Below are 15,800 nucleotides of genomic sequence, written 5' to 3'. Positions count from 1 at the left end.
GGAAGCGCAGACAGAGAAAGGCGGAGTGGATCGGGATGGGAAGGTAGGGTCAGAGGCAGCTGGACAACCACTTTGAGTGGATATTTGTGCTTAATTATGATTTATACATAAATATTTGCCAGAACCCAATGAGCCGGCAGGGCGCCCACTGGGTTGAAAACCCGAGGTGCAGATGAGGAGGAGGCTTTGGGCCCCACGGAGCTATGTAAGTTTGGCTGGCAGCGGCAGCGTCAGTGGTAGCGACAGCGACAGCGACAGAGGCCAAAGACCCCTGCATCTCACTTATTTTTAGCTAAAAAGCGCCGCAGGACGCGGGAATGACAAAGGGGCAAGGACCGCCGCAGAGAGAACGCAGAGCGAGGGCAAATTTGTACGAGAATGTTTGCATGTAGCCGCCGCTTTTGTGCTGTAGCTGAAATGTGGAAAAAAGGAGAGAAATAAAACATAGCATTTACCCAAAGGATCAACTCGATAAATAACTTCCGGCATGACGGGCCGCGTCAGCAGGCACACAGCAGCCAGGAGCAGGGCTGTCCTACTACAAACATGGTTCCAGGAGCACTGCCAGGAGCAGACCCAATGCACGTGCCGCCATCGGGGAGGACCGGAGCGGTCCTGCTCGATCTGCGGTGGGGGGGTTGAGGCTGGGGCTGGTGCTGGTGCTGGTGATGCTGCCATTGCCATTGGCCACAGTTGCTGCTGCCCCTGTTGTTGCTGCTGTCGGCGCCTCGAGCTCGACGTATGTATGGGCAAACGCTATCGCTGGTTAGCGTCTGCTGCTGATTTAATGTTCTTTATGGCCGCTTTTATTGTGCCTCCTCAGATTTGGCCATTTATGTGTGTATTTTGAACTCTCATATTTATGGCCATCGTCGGCGGCCTAGCGTCGAGTGCGATATGATAGAAGCTGCCGATGCCCCTGCTCATGTCCATTCTCTAGTCGACCACAGTCGCTACCGAGAGGACCTCAGTAGCAAATGAATTCCAAACATAAACTGTGTACAGTTCTTCTCGTATGTGTATGTACGCGGACGATTATGTTGCACTGGTCGGAAGTCGTGAACGGTTTGTTCGTCGTCTTTTTTGCCTTATTTTCGCTTTTTGCTTTTCATTTTTGTAATATCATTACTTTTTTGTGGTGGTCGTTTTTTCTCTGAAAGCATAACAATTAATTATATTTCACACTCGCTTTTTGCACTTGTTTTGCTTTTTTTGCTCTCCTATTAATTTGTACTTTTGAGAATACGAACACTCGGCAACGAACAATTCATTACGCAACGTTGTTAACTCGATTATTTAAAAAAAGATTAAAAAAATAGTCCCTAATGGTCGGAGCAGCGACTTTTTATTTGCTTAGCGATGCTGCAAATTATGGCATTATTTGTTTTTCCAATTTCCCTCGGCGTCTTAATTGGGTTTGATGTTGTTTATTGAATTTGAAATTAATTTTAAATTGAAGAAAATTTACCACTGAAATCACGTTTAATTAGTTCGGTTAACAACTCAGTGCCTTTTGACTACCTCTTTTCTCCGTAAACTGGCAAATCCTCTCTGGCCGTACACACATACAGTACGTACGTACATATGTATGTATGTACATACATTCGTATGCACATCGTAAATCGTACCTCAGCTTTGACGGGGATTATCGGAATAATCCCAGCCAGTAGCTGCGGCTTGTGTTGTCATTAAATTTTGCAATTCAGGTTGAAATGCTTAATCCTCTGATTGGCTTGAACCTGTCTGTGCATACATACATACGAGTGACCGTTTTCGCGTGGTCATATGCAGTTAGGCGGATTATTTAGAGAGATATTTCGTCACTCAGAGATGTTATTGATCCGCAAGGGGATATTCAATTGTAACAGCAAGAAGAAAGCGAGCAGAGCAGTACTCCAGCCATGTTTGTCAGATACATGGTGAGACTCTCATGTGCAGACTCCTGTCACCTCATGGTCTTATTCATCCCAACTTTAGATACACCTGCTCAGCCCAAATATTAAATTTGTATACATGGTCAATATGTTTCTAAAGTATTTTATAATTTGATAAAGTTCTTCGGTTATTCTTTTTTTCTTTTTTTCTTTTCTATTATTCTATTTTTTCTTTTTTTATGCGTTGCCACATGCCTACGGGTTTCGAGAGATCCCCATGCGGTTCTGTTGATTAAAAGTACACAAAAAGTATCAATCGTGGTCATTTATCCATGAAATTTAAACATTTATGTATGTAATCCAGCCAGCGGGGCATACCAGACAGAGTCCGACCGATATGACGATGAGTAATGGGACATTTACCGAGTAAACACACCCACCCACACATATCCGAAATACAAAGGAGTAGATATTTATGTATCCTTTGGGGTCGCCTTGAGGTCGGGCTGGTTTTGAGGTTACTACATACGTCCGTGAAGGTTGCCACAAGTTTGCCCAAACATTCATTAACGGACACTTTCGGATGGTCGGGTTGCATATGAGCGGATGAACTGAACGGAGGAAATGCAAAGAAAAGTACGGGGAGGGGCGAGACTGTGAGCATCGAATCCGAATACTCGTGTGTACGAGTATAATGCGTGCGGAGACCAAACAATCCCTTGTTATCCTTCAAGTTCTAAGCATCCCAGCCCAGCCTCACTAAAGATATCAAATACGAATTCTGTCGAATGCGAACGAGTGTACATATATACATGCACACAGCCCTCAAGACCAAGAACACACTCACAGTCATGAGTATGCTGTCCTCCTTTTGCTGGAAAGTGCTCATCTAGGTTGGCCTAATGTATTTCTTAGTGTTTCCTTATTGTTCGCTTGCTTGCAAGAAAGCCAAAACCGCAAACTTTCAAAGGCAAACTTCATATTTTGCAAACTGTGCGGAAAGCGTTTTACCTCGTTCCAACAGGCCCCTGATGGAGCTGGTAAGCAAATGCCCTGGCAAGCCCCAAACACTCTGCCTTCCCGATGGAGTAAAAGTGCCCGTGCCAGCGTCCTCTTCTCGCATCCCAATGCAGCACTGCCAGCAGTGACACCATTAGAGCTCCAGTGTAGCCCGAAGCTTGACTTGGGGCTGGCTGCCTTCTATCTGTCGGATACTGCCAGACCAATGCGGACGTTTCAGAGCTTTGGCTGCATTGTCGTTGCCGCTGTCCCTTATTGTGATGAACTTTTTTGCGGAGCTTGGTTATGACTTTACTGGTTTTCATTTTCCACAGAAATTAATATGCAAGAATATTTTGGCCTTCCTTTAATCGGTGTAAAGAGCCCTCGTGGGAGTTGCATCCTCTTTGAAGCTGAAGCAGTATGCTTGGGCCCGAGCCGGATCCGGAGCCCGCTCCAGCACCAGATCCAGCTCTAGTGGCAGCCACAAAGGCGAGGTCGAGAGCCAGCTCGAAGCTCATCGAACTGCAATTGAATGCTCACTCGAACACTGCTGTGAGGATGGTCAAACGCCCATGTTCGCTTTGCAGCATTATCATGTTGAGCTCGGATTTGCTAAACGGTACGAGCACTCGTATTTGTCTGAATTTATTTAAGCGGAAAGCTGCGTCCATTATTTTCTCAACTTTTGTGCTCAGTTTAATTTGGTGGAAAATTGAAATCATATTGAAATTTGCCAATCTGCGGTGTGCGGTCTGCGGCCAGCTGTCCATCATGCCAGAATTGGACTACATTTTGTTTTTGCCTTTGTCCTCTTTCAGCGGGTAAAAATGGGTTTGGATGCCATTTGATTCTATAGCCACCCACTCTATGAGCAAAATGGATTCTTCATTGGAAGTAATGCTCACTTATTAGTTACTTATGGTTCTGGATAATCACCCCATGAATATCAACCATGTACTTTTTCGTGCAGTGCAAAGACTCGCAAAGAACTGAGAATATCAAATATTTTTTTACATCTGCATTCGTATCCATACATATATGTATGTATGTATGTACCAGTCAACGCCATATGCCCCCGAAATACAAGGGATTGCTAAAATGTACATATATGTACATATGTATGTATAGGATTGATTCCTTGATTGATGGTAGTAATGGTGGGGGGTGGTATATTCGTAAAGAAATATGTACGCAAAAAGATCAGGCGCAGCTGTCAGAGAGAAAAATCAAAGTTATCAAAAATATGGCTCAACGCCAGGCAACCCTTTCAGAGGCGGTCCTGATAGGGACTGCTACCCAAATGGGAGGCGCAGAGGCCAGTTGGACAGCTAGTACGGGAAATATTTATTAGCTCAATAATTTGGCAACATTTATGCAGTATAAATGTGCAAGTCCCTGTGCAATAAATTGTTCTAAGCCGTCCCCATACATCCCCGTACTTGTATGAATGCCTGTATGTATAGATATGTGTGTCCATGTATGTATGTACATAGGTAGGTATACCGACCTTATATTAAATATATAAATAAATAAAACAAGAAGAAACTGGCTGGTGTTGGGTGTGCGTTCTCGTATTTGTGCTTTATTGCAAGGACACGAAAACATAATAAAAACTTGTTGAAAAATTTACGGGCCTAGCAGCGGCGAATAACGGATCGGAAAAACAAGCTGCGTCTCCGTCGACTTGGTCGCTGGTCACGTTTCGGACTCGAGGACGGGTACAGTATTTGGTCCGGGAAACGGACACAGACACGGACAGAGACAGTGACGGGGACAGAGACAGAGAGCCACACGCACATGAACGTGTTTATTTATGTTCGGGCCACCGCTGAAAACTTTAGTCGTTGTACGTGTCAAAAACTTTGGACAGTTCAATGCCTCCGCGACTTAGGAAGTCAGCAGCTGGCGCTTTCGATGCAGCGTAGTTCGGGGAACGGGACCGAACATTCTGTAGGCCAATTGAATTGAGCCTTCGAAGGTAGAGCGGTCGAAAGGCCCAGAGCGGATCGGACATCGGAAATAAAACCTTGACAACACGCCACGCCAACCAAAGTTAGGACCATGAGTAATTTGATTAGCGAATCTCTTCCAACTTTCTCTGGTAAGTAGAATTTGTTATAAAATAATGTCCAACACATGAGCCGTCCCGCAGCAAAATAATGAACGGCCAACGAGCAGGGCAGAAGGCTACGACAAAGCGAAGGCGTCCCTATCCCTAAATAATTGATTAGCTTTCGGGTAATTCTCGAAGTATGTGATCTATGGATGTCTCCATGTAGAATATTAAATGTGCGAGAGCCAGCCTCTCATCTGCTGAAAGACCAAAGTGGAAGGTTCAGGATGCCCAACCGCAAGACGTTCTCCTCCGTGCCATCAGCAATTTACTTGAAATATCTCAGTGAGGAGAAAATTACAAAACTATATCTATATCTGATATTTTGACGCATCTTACGAAGCATAAAACCGTCAAATCAGTGAGTGATTAAAAGTATGTACATATGTATTTCGTATATGTATAAGCTATTATCGGAGCGTATTTCAATATTTTGTCGTAATGCACTTAGGGGTATAATTTCTTGCAATTCAAAACAAACCAAAATACACACAGTTGCGAAAAAAAATAATAGCACCACTACATACAGTTCTTCTTGACCAAAAAATAAGCAATTACTGTTGCAATTTTTTGAAATTTTGCATTTGTCCATATAGTTGAGTATTCCTCATTAATAAAAAAAGTGTTATCTTTCTTCAAATTTCTGTCTTTAAATATTTTTTTAACTTTAAGAAAAAATACCACAAACTTGGCGAAAAAAATAATAGTATCATAAGCCATTTTTAAAGTCAATCTTCGTAATTTCGAAGAATTTACTATGTATAAACTACGTATTTATTAGTTTTGGCTAATATTTCATTGTTTCTATCATCAAAGCTAATAATAATCATTACAATAGAACGTGGATAGCTCTGAAATGCGAGAAAGCACGACCTTAGCAAAAAAATTGATATTTGACGTAAAAACTTTCAGAGAATTTGGTCAATTGGTAGGAAGTTTCAATAAAATGATTAAAAATGCCTTAAACTATGAAGAAAAGTGTTGAAAAACGTGGATCAAAACGATCTATGACCGCTTGGGGTCATACTGGGTCAAAATACTGATTCGTGAGAGCAGGAAGGTTCCCTTCAAGCCTGCCATCAAGCTTAAAAAAAGAGCTTCAAATAAAAGCGACTGGCTAGAAAGTTCTGATTCATTTTAGACAACATAGCCTGCTGCTAAAAAAAAATCGTACTTTTAAACGCCAGACATATTACTAAGCACATGATGTTTGCAAGGGAAAATGCCAATTGGACATCCCATAATGGAGGAAAATGTTAATGTCAGTTGAGTAAAAATGAGTTTTGATGAGTTTTATGTCCAAGGTGTTCAAGGAACACCAGTATACCACAAAAACCATTAAACATAAAATGTGTAGTGTAATGGTATAGGCCTGCTTCTCCTACTATGGAGTAGGGCCAATACATTGACTATAAACCATCATGGATCAGCACGTGTCCTTGAATATCATGGAGACAGTAATGCTACCCTTTGCAGAATACGAAATTTCACTCTTATGTGTCTTTCAAACGGAAAATAACCCAAGCATGAAAGCAAAGGAATGGTTCGGGGATAACACTGAACGTGTTAAAGTGGCCTGCACAGTCGCCTGACATAAAACCCATCGAAAATCTGTGGTCCGACGTCCAGAAGGCAGTTGCTGATTCCAAGCCAACCACTGTCGGATCACTGTGAGATCACCAAAAGCGATGTCTGGACTTAGTGGATTCCATGCCAAGACGCTGGACAGCAATTCTAAATGATAAATATAGATTTAGAATTAATAGTTCAAAAGTGTAGACTAAGAAATTCGTTATTTGTTGGTAATTTTTTAAATTTTAAATCCATTTTTCAAAATTGGTGCTATTATTTCTTTCGCCTAATTTTACCAGTTTCAATTAAGTCTCTTAAATAACTTAAAAACCTTAAAAAAAAATTGCTTTAAGTTTCCTTAAAGTTAAAAATGTGAGTTGGGCAACTATTTGAAAATTGCTTGTGGCGATGGTGCTATTATTTTTTTCACAGCTGTACATAAATGTGTGTAATTGTTACCACTAAGCCCCTTCAGAGTGGGTTCTTATATGTTTTGGGGCTTTGAACAGTGGAAATTGTTTTTATATTTTGTGTAATTACCAAGTGCTCGAAGAGTTAAAGGGATATATTGTACTTGTGGTCGAAAAATGCAACACACAGACGGAAACGTCCACTCCCTTTCAGAAAAGAGCGAACGTCTATGACATCCTCAATTTTAAAGATAAGAGAAAACATCAGTTCCATAGAGGTTGACCATATCTATCAGATCATTGAATTAAGGTCTGATTGGATCATTAAATCACTGTGAAATGTACAATTTGAAAAAATCATAAGGTTTCATATGTATAAATATATGTATGATACACTGCTTGAAACTCACAGCGTTCCTCCTCGGTTTTTCTTAATTTTTCAAGCATGAACAGGGCAGACCACATCATAATGTGATAATTGCCAATAAAGAAGAGAGAAGATAAATAAAAACAAGAAGGGACGTGTGAGACGCTTCTTACGCGTCACAACTTTTATACCCGGTATTCAGTAGTACATCTAAAGTTTAGAACAACGGAAGTCACCTTGAGGAGCAACAGCCCCATCATCGAACTGAAGTACCTGGTCAATGCGGACTCATCGTCGTGCGACCATCCAATTTCGCGGGAGCGATTAAATACCAAAAACCGAACCAATTAAATACCAAACCAATACCAATAACCAAAAATACCAAATACTCAGATCGAAAAAAAAAACTTGTTAGCATAATGTGCAATATATTTTGATAGCAGCAGAGTGTGATCAGAGATCAGGTCACTTCTCAGGCAGCTGTGTTGTTTTGTTTACCTTTTTAAAAATGTGTGAAAATTGAATAAAAGGTTAATAAAACAATCAATGCAAAATTGATAAATTCAGGAGATTGCTTTGAGTGGGATTGGCGGCTCTTGCATGATCGGAGGAGGAGGACAATCAGCGAAATAAGCGCCGACAACTTTGATTAAACCCATATCTGAAGGAAAGAAACCAGAACGGTCGTTTGTCTATACATTTGAGTATTATAACTTATATAAATATGCGTACATATATGGAAACCCATGAAACGATACCCTTTGCATATTCCGCAGTTTGAAAATATGACATAGAATTTGCATATGTCTGAGAATAACATCTGCAGACATCTGCAAGGCCGTACCAAGGAATATTTGCGCCCGTTGCAAAGTTGTAAAACGGCGCCTCCAAGCACACTTCCTATTCAAAATTTGATAGTTTGGAGTCAAAATCGCCACCTTCGCCCCTTGGCACTACCACTAACCAAATAGTATAGTGTTAGTGGCACTACCCTGTGGAGCAGTACGTGGTCCCAAAGGGAAAACAACTTAAAACATTTTGTTAACAGCTTAGCCGGATCTGTGTCTAGGCAACATGAAGCTACTGGCGTTCAAATAAGTTAAACAAATTAGAAATGCAAATAAATTCAATATAATCTCATTCATCTATAATAATGGTTTCATTTTTTGCCGTTTCATGGCCTTAAGCTCGTTAAGAAGCACGGTGGTAATTTATCTTTCAACTTCAGTGGCATTCTTGTGTCCATTTGATTCAGACTATACTCTCTGTTTGCTAGGTACCCTCTCGGAAATTAAAACAGATCTTTATTTTTCGAGCTGCTAGCAACATACCAACGAATACCACACAAATACTATCGTCTGACTTTCTAGATTATTTCGGTCTGCTTTTTGTCGATCTGAGTACTGCCTGGCATACAGCCGCTAGAAAGTAACTTGTGCGCACAAAAATTTTTTATCGGTTCCATACGAATATCATCCCTGATTTTTTTAGCGGCCCTTTTTTTCGATCTGAGTACCAGGCTAAAAAATTAAAGCTCAGAAGTTTTTTTCCATTTTAAATTTTTTATATGTTTTCTACATATGTCACTTCCCACGCCAACACGCTCTTTTATCTCGGCTCCCTCTCCTAGAGCTGCATGCTGAACGAAGCAGAGTGTGGATTGAGAGAATGTGCCAAAAATAAAATTAAACTCTGTGATCTGATAGATATGGTTGTTCCCTACGGAATGGCGTTATTAGCTTTTATCTTCAAAATTGTGGATGCAGCAGATTTTCCAGATTTGCGGGGGCGGAAGTAGGCGTGGCAAAATTGCATCTATGTGCAAAATTTGGTAACTCTAGCTTTTATAGTCTCTGAGACTTACAGCGTCCGTCTGTCGACAGACAGACATGGCTCTATCGACTCGGCTATTGATGTTGATCAAGAATATATATACTTTATGGGAGTCGGAAACGCTTCCTTCTGTTTCTTTGATTTTTTCCGCACAAATACAATATACTCTTCGATTACCAGGTATAAAAATGCCAGGCCACGCTAATGGACAAGTGAATCTTTATTTAATTTTGCGTACTAATAAAAGGCTGTGTGAGTGAGCCCATCCATTTTTTCAGAGCGATCTTAGCATGGTAGCTTAATATTCTGATCCATGAGGAGTATCTACAGCATCATCGGCTGATCCCATTTGAAGTTCTCTTGCACAGGAAAATTGAAATTGTGACTCCATGGTGCGCCAATGGAGTGCCTAGATCGATGTATGTTTTGTACATACACACATGTGCCTATACATACATACATATGTGTCTATACATACATACATACGCATCCATACATATGTACATATGTATGTATGTTTGAATGTATGTGGGTAGACTCGATGATTTCAAATGCATATCAACGAATAATCAAGACGGGAGGAGCAAGTGAAACTGTACAAAATGTGCGTGTCAGTGACAAAAGGGAATGTAGGGAAAGGAAAGAAACACATATTTTCCAATTTACGATTTAAGCGGTGGAGCACACACGCGCTTTGGGGGAATGGAGACCAGGAGCAGGGGTTGGAGAAGAGAAGAAAGTATGGAACGGGTTGGCATGGTTGGGACTGCAGATGCTGCGCAGCTGCGGGAAATGACGGAAGAACAACGAAATGCCAGCAGAGGCGATGTCGAGGATGGAGGGAAGCCTGAGCTGAGGCCAAAGGACGCCGTCGCCCATGTCGATGCGGACGGTAAATGTTGGCTCTGGAGAAGGCAATAAAATGAAATTACAACTTAATTGTCATAAATAATTCAGGAGATTCCATGCCAGCCACGCGAGAGTCGAAAACTCTGTGTTGCGAACAAAATCAGGGCACAGAGCAGAGCAGAGCATAGCATACCAACCAGCAGCAACCCTTGGAACGTCCCTGGGTCCTGTCACCACTTTCTTGCAGCTGAGCTCAACGAAAATTTTAAAGCATCCGCATCCACAAAGGCAGCTTCAAGGAACGAAATCTGTACAGTGTACACCGTAAATGCAGGGGCAATATTGCGTGTTTCATTATTAACAAAGTTAATCCCCTGACCTAGTTAAGTCGTGTCAGAAGAACACACACACACCGCGTCGGAAAGAGGGAGGTTCCTGCCGACATGGGTAATGGGTAAGCCGTGATGCCTCAATAGCTGACTCCGGCAAGTGTCTAAGCATCCGCAAGGTATTCAGTAAAATCATTTTTTATAAAATTACTTTCGAATACACTGCTTATGGTCGAAACAGGGACGGCTAGATGCACCTGGGAATTCATCCTGATCAGTATTTAACTACGCATGAGCTGTAGGTTGTACTCGAAATTCCGAAATGGCCTCTTCTCTCCGCAAACGATTCCTTCAATTATGAAGCTTTTCTGCTGTCTAAACTAGGCAGTGAAGAGACAATCACTACCGTAGCTTTGTATTGTGGAGAATTGTATGAGTTTTGCATGAATTAGACTTTACACGATTTATGCTGTAGATTTAAGAGCCAGTGCATACAGAGGCATTAGACATTATCTTTCGTGTTTCCAATGTTTATTGTACTTCTCTCCTGTCCCTTACACATTTACAGTCCGTTCATCCAATGCTTTGTGTAGACAAAGGCAAATAAGACTAAATTAGCAAAATGACAAAAGTTGTCTAACAGCCGCACGCACTCACACGAACGCCCTTCAGCAGCACCCAGTGCGACCCACTCCCACTCACACTCACACGCCCAAGGCCTCGCCAACTCCCATTTTAAGGGGCCTGATTGCCAGTTAAGAATGTGCAAACAAACAAACAGACAAAGAGACAGGACGTCGGGGGGGTGCTGGTGGCCGGGAAGGGGGTCGGAAGACTGTCGCCCAGCCTGTGCCTCCCTGAGTTTCCGGGAAGTGGGTAGGAGCGAAAGACCCAGAAACTGCTTACGAAAACACAAAAGTAAAACATGTGTTCTGCGGGGGCTCAAGAAGGCAGGGAGCAAATAATTCCGTGCCCGTTTCCCAATAAATCGCTCTAGGGTAGTGATGGGGGAGGGGACAATGGAAGAAGGAAGGCCCTTTAAAAGCAACACTCTGTTGAACAAACAATCAACCAATTCATTTTAGTTTAATAATAATAATAAATGGCAAAAACGAATAAAAGTGCAAGGAACTGAACCCCCGAGAGCCCTTGGAACGTCCAGAGGGTCCCTACAGCTGCAATCGTCCTCATGAACGGTACTTGCTCTCATAGCCTGGCCAATTATTGAAAACACTGCACATGTGTATACACATACAATGGTATGTACAATGTAAGGGACACAATACACACTATTCACTTACGATACACTTTCGTTTCTATGAAATACTGTAGTCTATTACAGTGTGTGCAAACACCAAAAAGGGCAACACAAGGGCTCTCAACTAGATTTAAAGTTAATACAAATACAGTTGAATTTGTATCTCTTCCGCACTCGGAGAACCCGGAGCAAAGGCTCGACCATTGTGTGCCTTTAAAATTATTCGAATCAGTGGATAAAGAGTTGACAATTGTTTGGGTCTCGAACTGGTTGGCAGATCGACACAATCATAAATCAACCTAAAACTCGCATTTGTGTTCACATAGAGATCTTCCAGAACAGTGGTAAAAGAACGTTCCTCAAGACGTGCGAGAAAAATAATTGTGTACCTAATACTCGAAGCGGAAAGGGAATATTTCATTCGTTTTTTTTCTTGATCGTCTTCGCTAGACAAATCAATTGCCTGTGAGGCTCTTTTTACCTTACACTTAATCTCGGGGGATATCCAGAAAACGTTGTCCCATTGTTTTAAATATTTTCCACATTCCCATAAAAACTATCATAGCCAATTCTCGCCGGGAAAAGGTGTTTTCCCTCCATTCGAATGTGGAATCCAGTCTTGAATGAAATTGGTTGGTCGCAGAGTCCGCATTGACCAGGTACTTCAGTTTATGTTGAATATTAGAAAAATGTTACTGAAAATTTTGAACTCAAGAAAGAATTGTTTGCCGAACGAACCCCAGAAAATGAAAAGTATTCTTGTATGTTTAATAAAAAACATTTTTAAACTGAGTATTCACCCACATCCGACATGACATCCAACTGTAGTTGGATCCGAACGCTTTGTGTGATCAGTCAGCCCCTCGGAAAAAAAACGTTCAGTGACTTTTAAATTACATCTTTTGAATACATTCTCGTACATTAGAGTGAATCTGTTGAAGAATCAGGTGCCATTTATGTATGTACAAGACATATTTATTTTCGTCGCATACCATACCCCTTGCTACGCTGCTCGAGAGACTTTCGATCTAAATTTACACTTGCTCATCGGTACTCGTAGGATTGCTCTACTAAACACACATTAATTTAAGCAGCTGGTGCAGTAGATTCGCGATAGAATAAACTCAATGCTTATATTCGTATGATTCACCGTCGTACAAAGAAGAATCGATCTCAAGAGGAGCTATCCAAAATACCTAGAAGGTACCTTTCAGATGATACAAGTACTCCTTGGCTGCATTGTATAGCAAACCTGCATACTCTGCTCATTCATACTCACATGTACATATGTACGAGTATGTACGAGTATGTATTGCATATGTATGTATGTCTAAAGAGGTGTTTTTCGTGCTCATTCTTATGCACATGCTCGCACTCGTTTATCCTGCTTGATGATAATAAAAGTTCTTATCTATTGTTCCAGCCATTTTAAATAATTGAAAGGGTCCCATCAGTTCTATAGGTTTTTTTTTTTAGTTTTTTATGTTTCTTTCGTTCTTTGTAAAGGAGTTTTAGCCCTTTAGACCCTTCAGAGTAGACAAAAGCTCTTCTAGATTGTTGCTGGCAGCTGGCAGCTGGCAGGTTGCTTCCTGCCTTCCGTCGCCTCTGGCTGAGCTCAAGAATGTGCACTTACACAGTTAGGAGCGCATGGAAAAGCAAAAGTTTGCATGAGGCGTGTAATAATTAACTTAAAGTAGCCGGAGCTCTATCCGAGTAATTAGCTCGAATTGAGATTCCGCTATTGCGAATATTCCGCCATTTTGGGGTTTGTGGCGACCCACTTGCCACGTCTTCTCTCTCATCTAGCACGATAAGCTAGCGATAATTTAATTATACGCGCAACGCGAAACTGAAGTTGCCAACAAACCTAACCCTGGATTTGGGGTTGGGGAAATGGGAGTGGGCATGGGGATGACAGAGATTGTGTCAAGACTGAGAGTGCTCTGAGCGCTACAGAAGCGAAAGAGAAGTCTGATACAGAGCCTAAGGCGGAGGCGGAGGTGGAGGCTGCGGTCGTCCCTGCTGACGTCGATGTAAGTGGCAAAAATGTAAATTACGCGTATTAATATCAATTTATAATCCGAATCTGAAACCAAAAAATGCTTCTGTATGGTCAGAATGGTTGACGATGATGCGGCAAATCCCTGATAAATCTTTAAAAATTACTTTTAATTTCGTGACGGAAAACGCAGAGCCTTCAATCGACGCCTAGACGCCATCCCGCCATTCTCGACCAGGACTGACTGCAATGTGCTTAGCGGTCGGAGGCAGGGACGACGGAGGGAGGCCCTCTGTATCTCTCACATCCAGCTGACTTTGCTAGCTATGCTGCCCCAATATAGTGCTTCTCCGAGGGCAGCATCTAGATTAAAGTAAGTCAAGCGATGAAAATAGATTAGGCGTATATTGCGAATGCTGCGGCCAGACCAGGCCAGACCCCGTTCCGCAGCCATCCCACCCCAAGTCAAGGCCCAACCCCACACCAAGCGATAAAGAACGGGCAGAGCAACGCAGGCGCCATCCTGGCAGTCGCCGGCAGCAGAGGCGTGAAAAAAATGCCCCCAATTTAATTTGAGTTCTGCGCCATCCGTGCGTCTATTTGTTTGATTAGTCGATTTTGTGGACTTTGCCGCTAATTGTGCGCCCCCTACTCCACACGCAGAGGGATGCCGTATGGAATATATGTATATAGTATGCACATATGTAGATATATACATATGTATGTACATATGTATGTATGTATGTATGCATGTACAACAGTATGTGTGTATTGACCAGGAACAGGAATAAAAATATTAGAACAGAACCAGGCTTTGGTCCGAAGCCAGAGCCAGAGCCAAGCACCGCCTCTGTTTATGCTAATGAATTCGAGTTGGCAACGGGCGAACCACATTCGCGGACACAGACCGGTACGGGAAGGGAAGGGACGGGACCGGACCCTCCTCGCACTCGAACACACTGTTGCCGTTATTTTTGCAATATTTGCATAATTGCTTTTGTTGCTTTCATTTGGTCGGCTTTGGCTTTCGATGGCATGGCGCTGGGCGCTCGGCGCGGGCAAATATTTGCACAGCCAGCGCTCAATTTTTGGCCAATTTCACAAGCTACACTCGTCGCCCCACCGTTAAGGCACACAGATGCACACACGTACTGCCGAGCAGGCAGGAAAATTAACGTATTCTAATTAGCACGTTGCCGCTGGCCGAGTTGTAAATTTATGTGCATTGCACAGAATACGCGGATAACGGTAGCGTAGGCAGTCGGAGCCTGGAACTGACACTGGAACAGAAACCGAAACTGAAACGGAAACGAGCGCAGTCAACGAGACAAAGACGCCGCTGCGCGATCATTGGAAGTTCCACGGACGGCTTCAGTGCTCTAGTTTTTCAATTTCGAGCGAAAGGGAGGCGCCTCTTGACGCGGTTTTGGCCTTCCAAAGTGTCAACAGCATTTGTGGTGATGCTGATGTCACGCCGACGGCGATGGCCACCGACGGAGACTGACAGAGAGACGCAAGAGACAAAAGCACAGGAACTTAGCGAACACAGGAACTCACAAGTCGACCGAACGCTGGGGGATTGAGAGTCGACCCCGAACACACAAGCGAGCAATTCTGCCGTCAGTTTTCCTACTCAACTCGACTCGACTCCGCGGCTGCGATGTTAACGTATCCACTGGGCCCGACAGAGTGTCGGAAAATGTTTGTTCATGTTCATTTACTTCTAGTTTCCTGCAGCTGCGCTTTTCATCGCTCATTCTCTCCCTCTCTCTCTCTCTCTCTCTCTTTCCGCTCTCTCTCTCTTTCCGCGTATAAGTCAGCTGCTCTCTCGTATCTATTGTTCGTGTGCACTTCGTGTTTCCACTGGTATATTTTGAATATTTTTTATTTTTAGAATTTGTGTTCATTATTTTTTTTAATATTTTATCATTGTTTTCTGTACGAGTGTGTTTTTTATTGCTATTACTTTATTTCAAATATTCTTTGGTTATTTGGTTATTTCTTAGTCAATTATTTTTTGCATACTGTTGAATGTAATTCATGTCGTTGCATATGTATTTTGAGTAAAATTAGTTGCAATAACTTTTTAGTGAGGGATATAATTTCACTTGCAACGGCGTCCCAATTGCATGCACTTACAAGTAATATGGGAGAGCGTGTAGTTCTCTTATAATGGAATGCATACGATACGCGA

General features: G+C 42.4%; 1 protein-coding gene across 3 annotated transcripts in view; it reads right to left on the bottom strand.

Annotated features, from left to right (window-relative positions):
• The window catches only part of LOC117590144 (protein eva-1 homolog C-like), a 28,474-nt gene extending 13,175 nt beyond the window's left edge, over positions 1 to 15,299 (bottom strand). For all 3 annotated transcript variants that reach the window (XM_034282517.1, XM_034282518.1, XM_034282519.1), the window contains exons 1-2: positions 15,164 to 15,299; positions 456 to 1,153 (exon numbers count right to left, since the gene is read on the bottom strand). In XM_034282517.1, coding sequence (XP_034138408.1) covers positions 456 to 684 — 229 coding nt within the window. In that variant the 5' untranslated portion in view covers positions 685 to 1,153; positions 15,164 to 15,299. The remainder of the gene's footprint in view (positions 1 to 455; positions 1,154 to 15,163) is intronic.
• Between the last annotated feature and the right edge of the window lie 501 nt (positions 15,300 to 15,800).

The sequence above is a fragment of the Drosophila guanche genome, unplaced genomic scaffold, assembly GCF_900245975.1.
Source record: "Drosophila guanche unplaced genomic scaffold, DGUA_6, whole genome shotgun sequence".
Lineage (NCBI taxonomy): Eukaryota > Metazoa > Arthropoda > Insecta > Diptera > Drosophilidae > Drosophila > Drosophila guanche.
The sequence above is the reverse complement of the archived record's forward strand: the minus strand, read 5'-3'. Positions and strand labels throughout refer to the sequence as shown.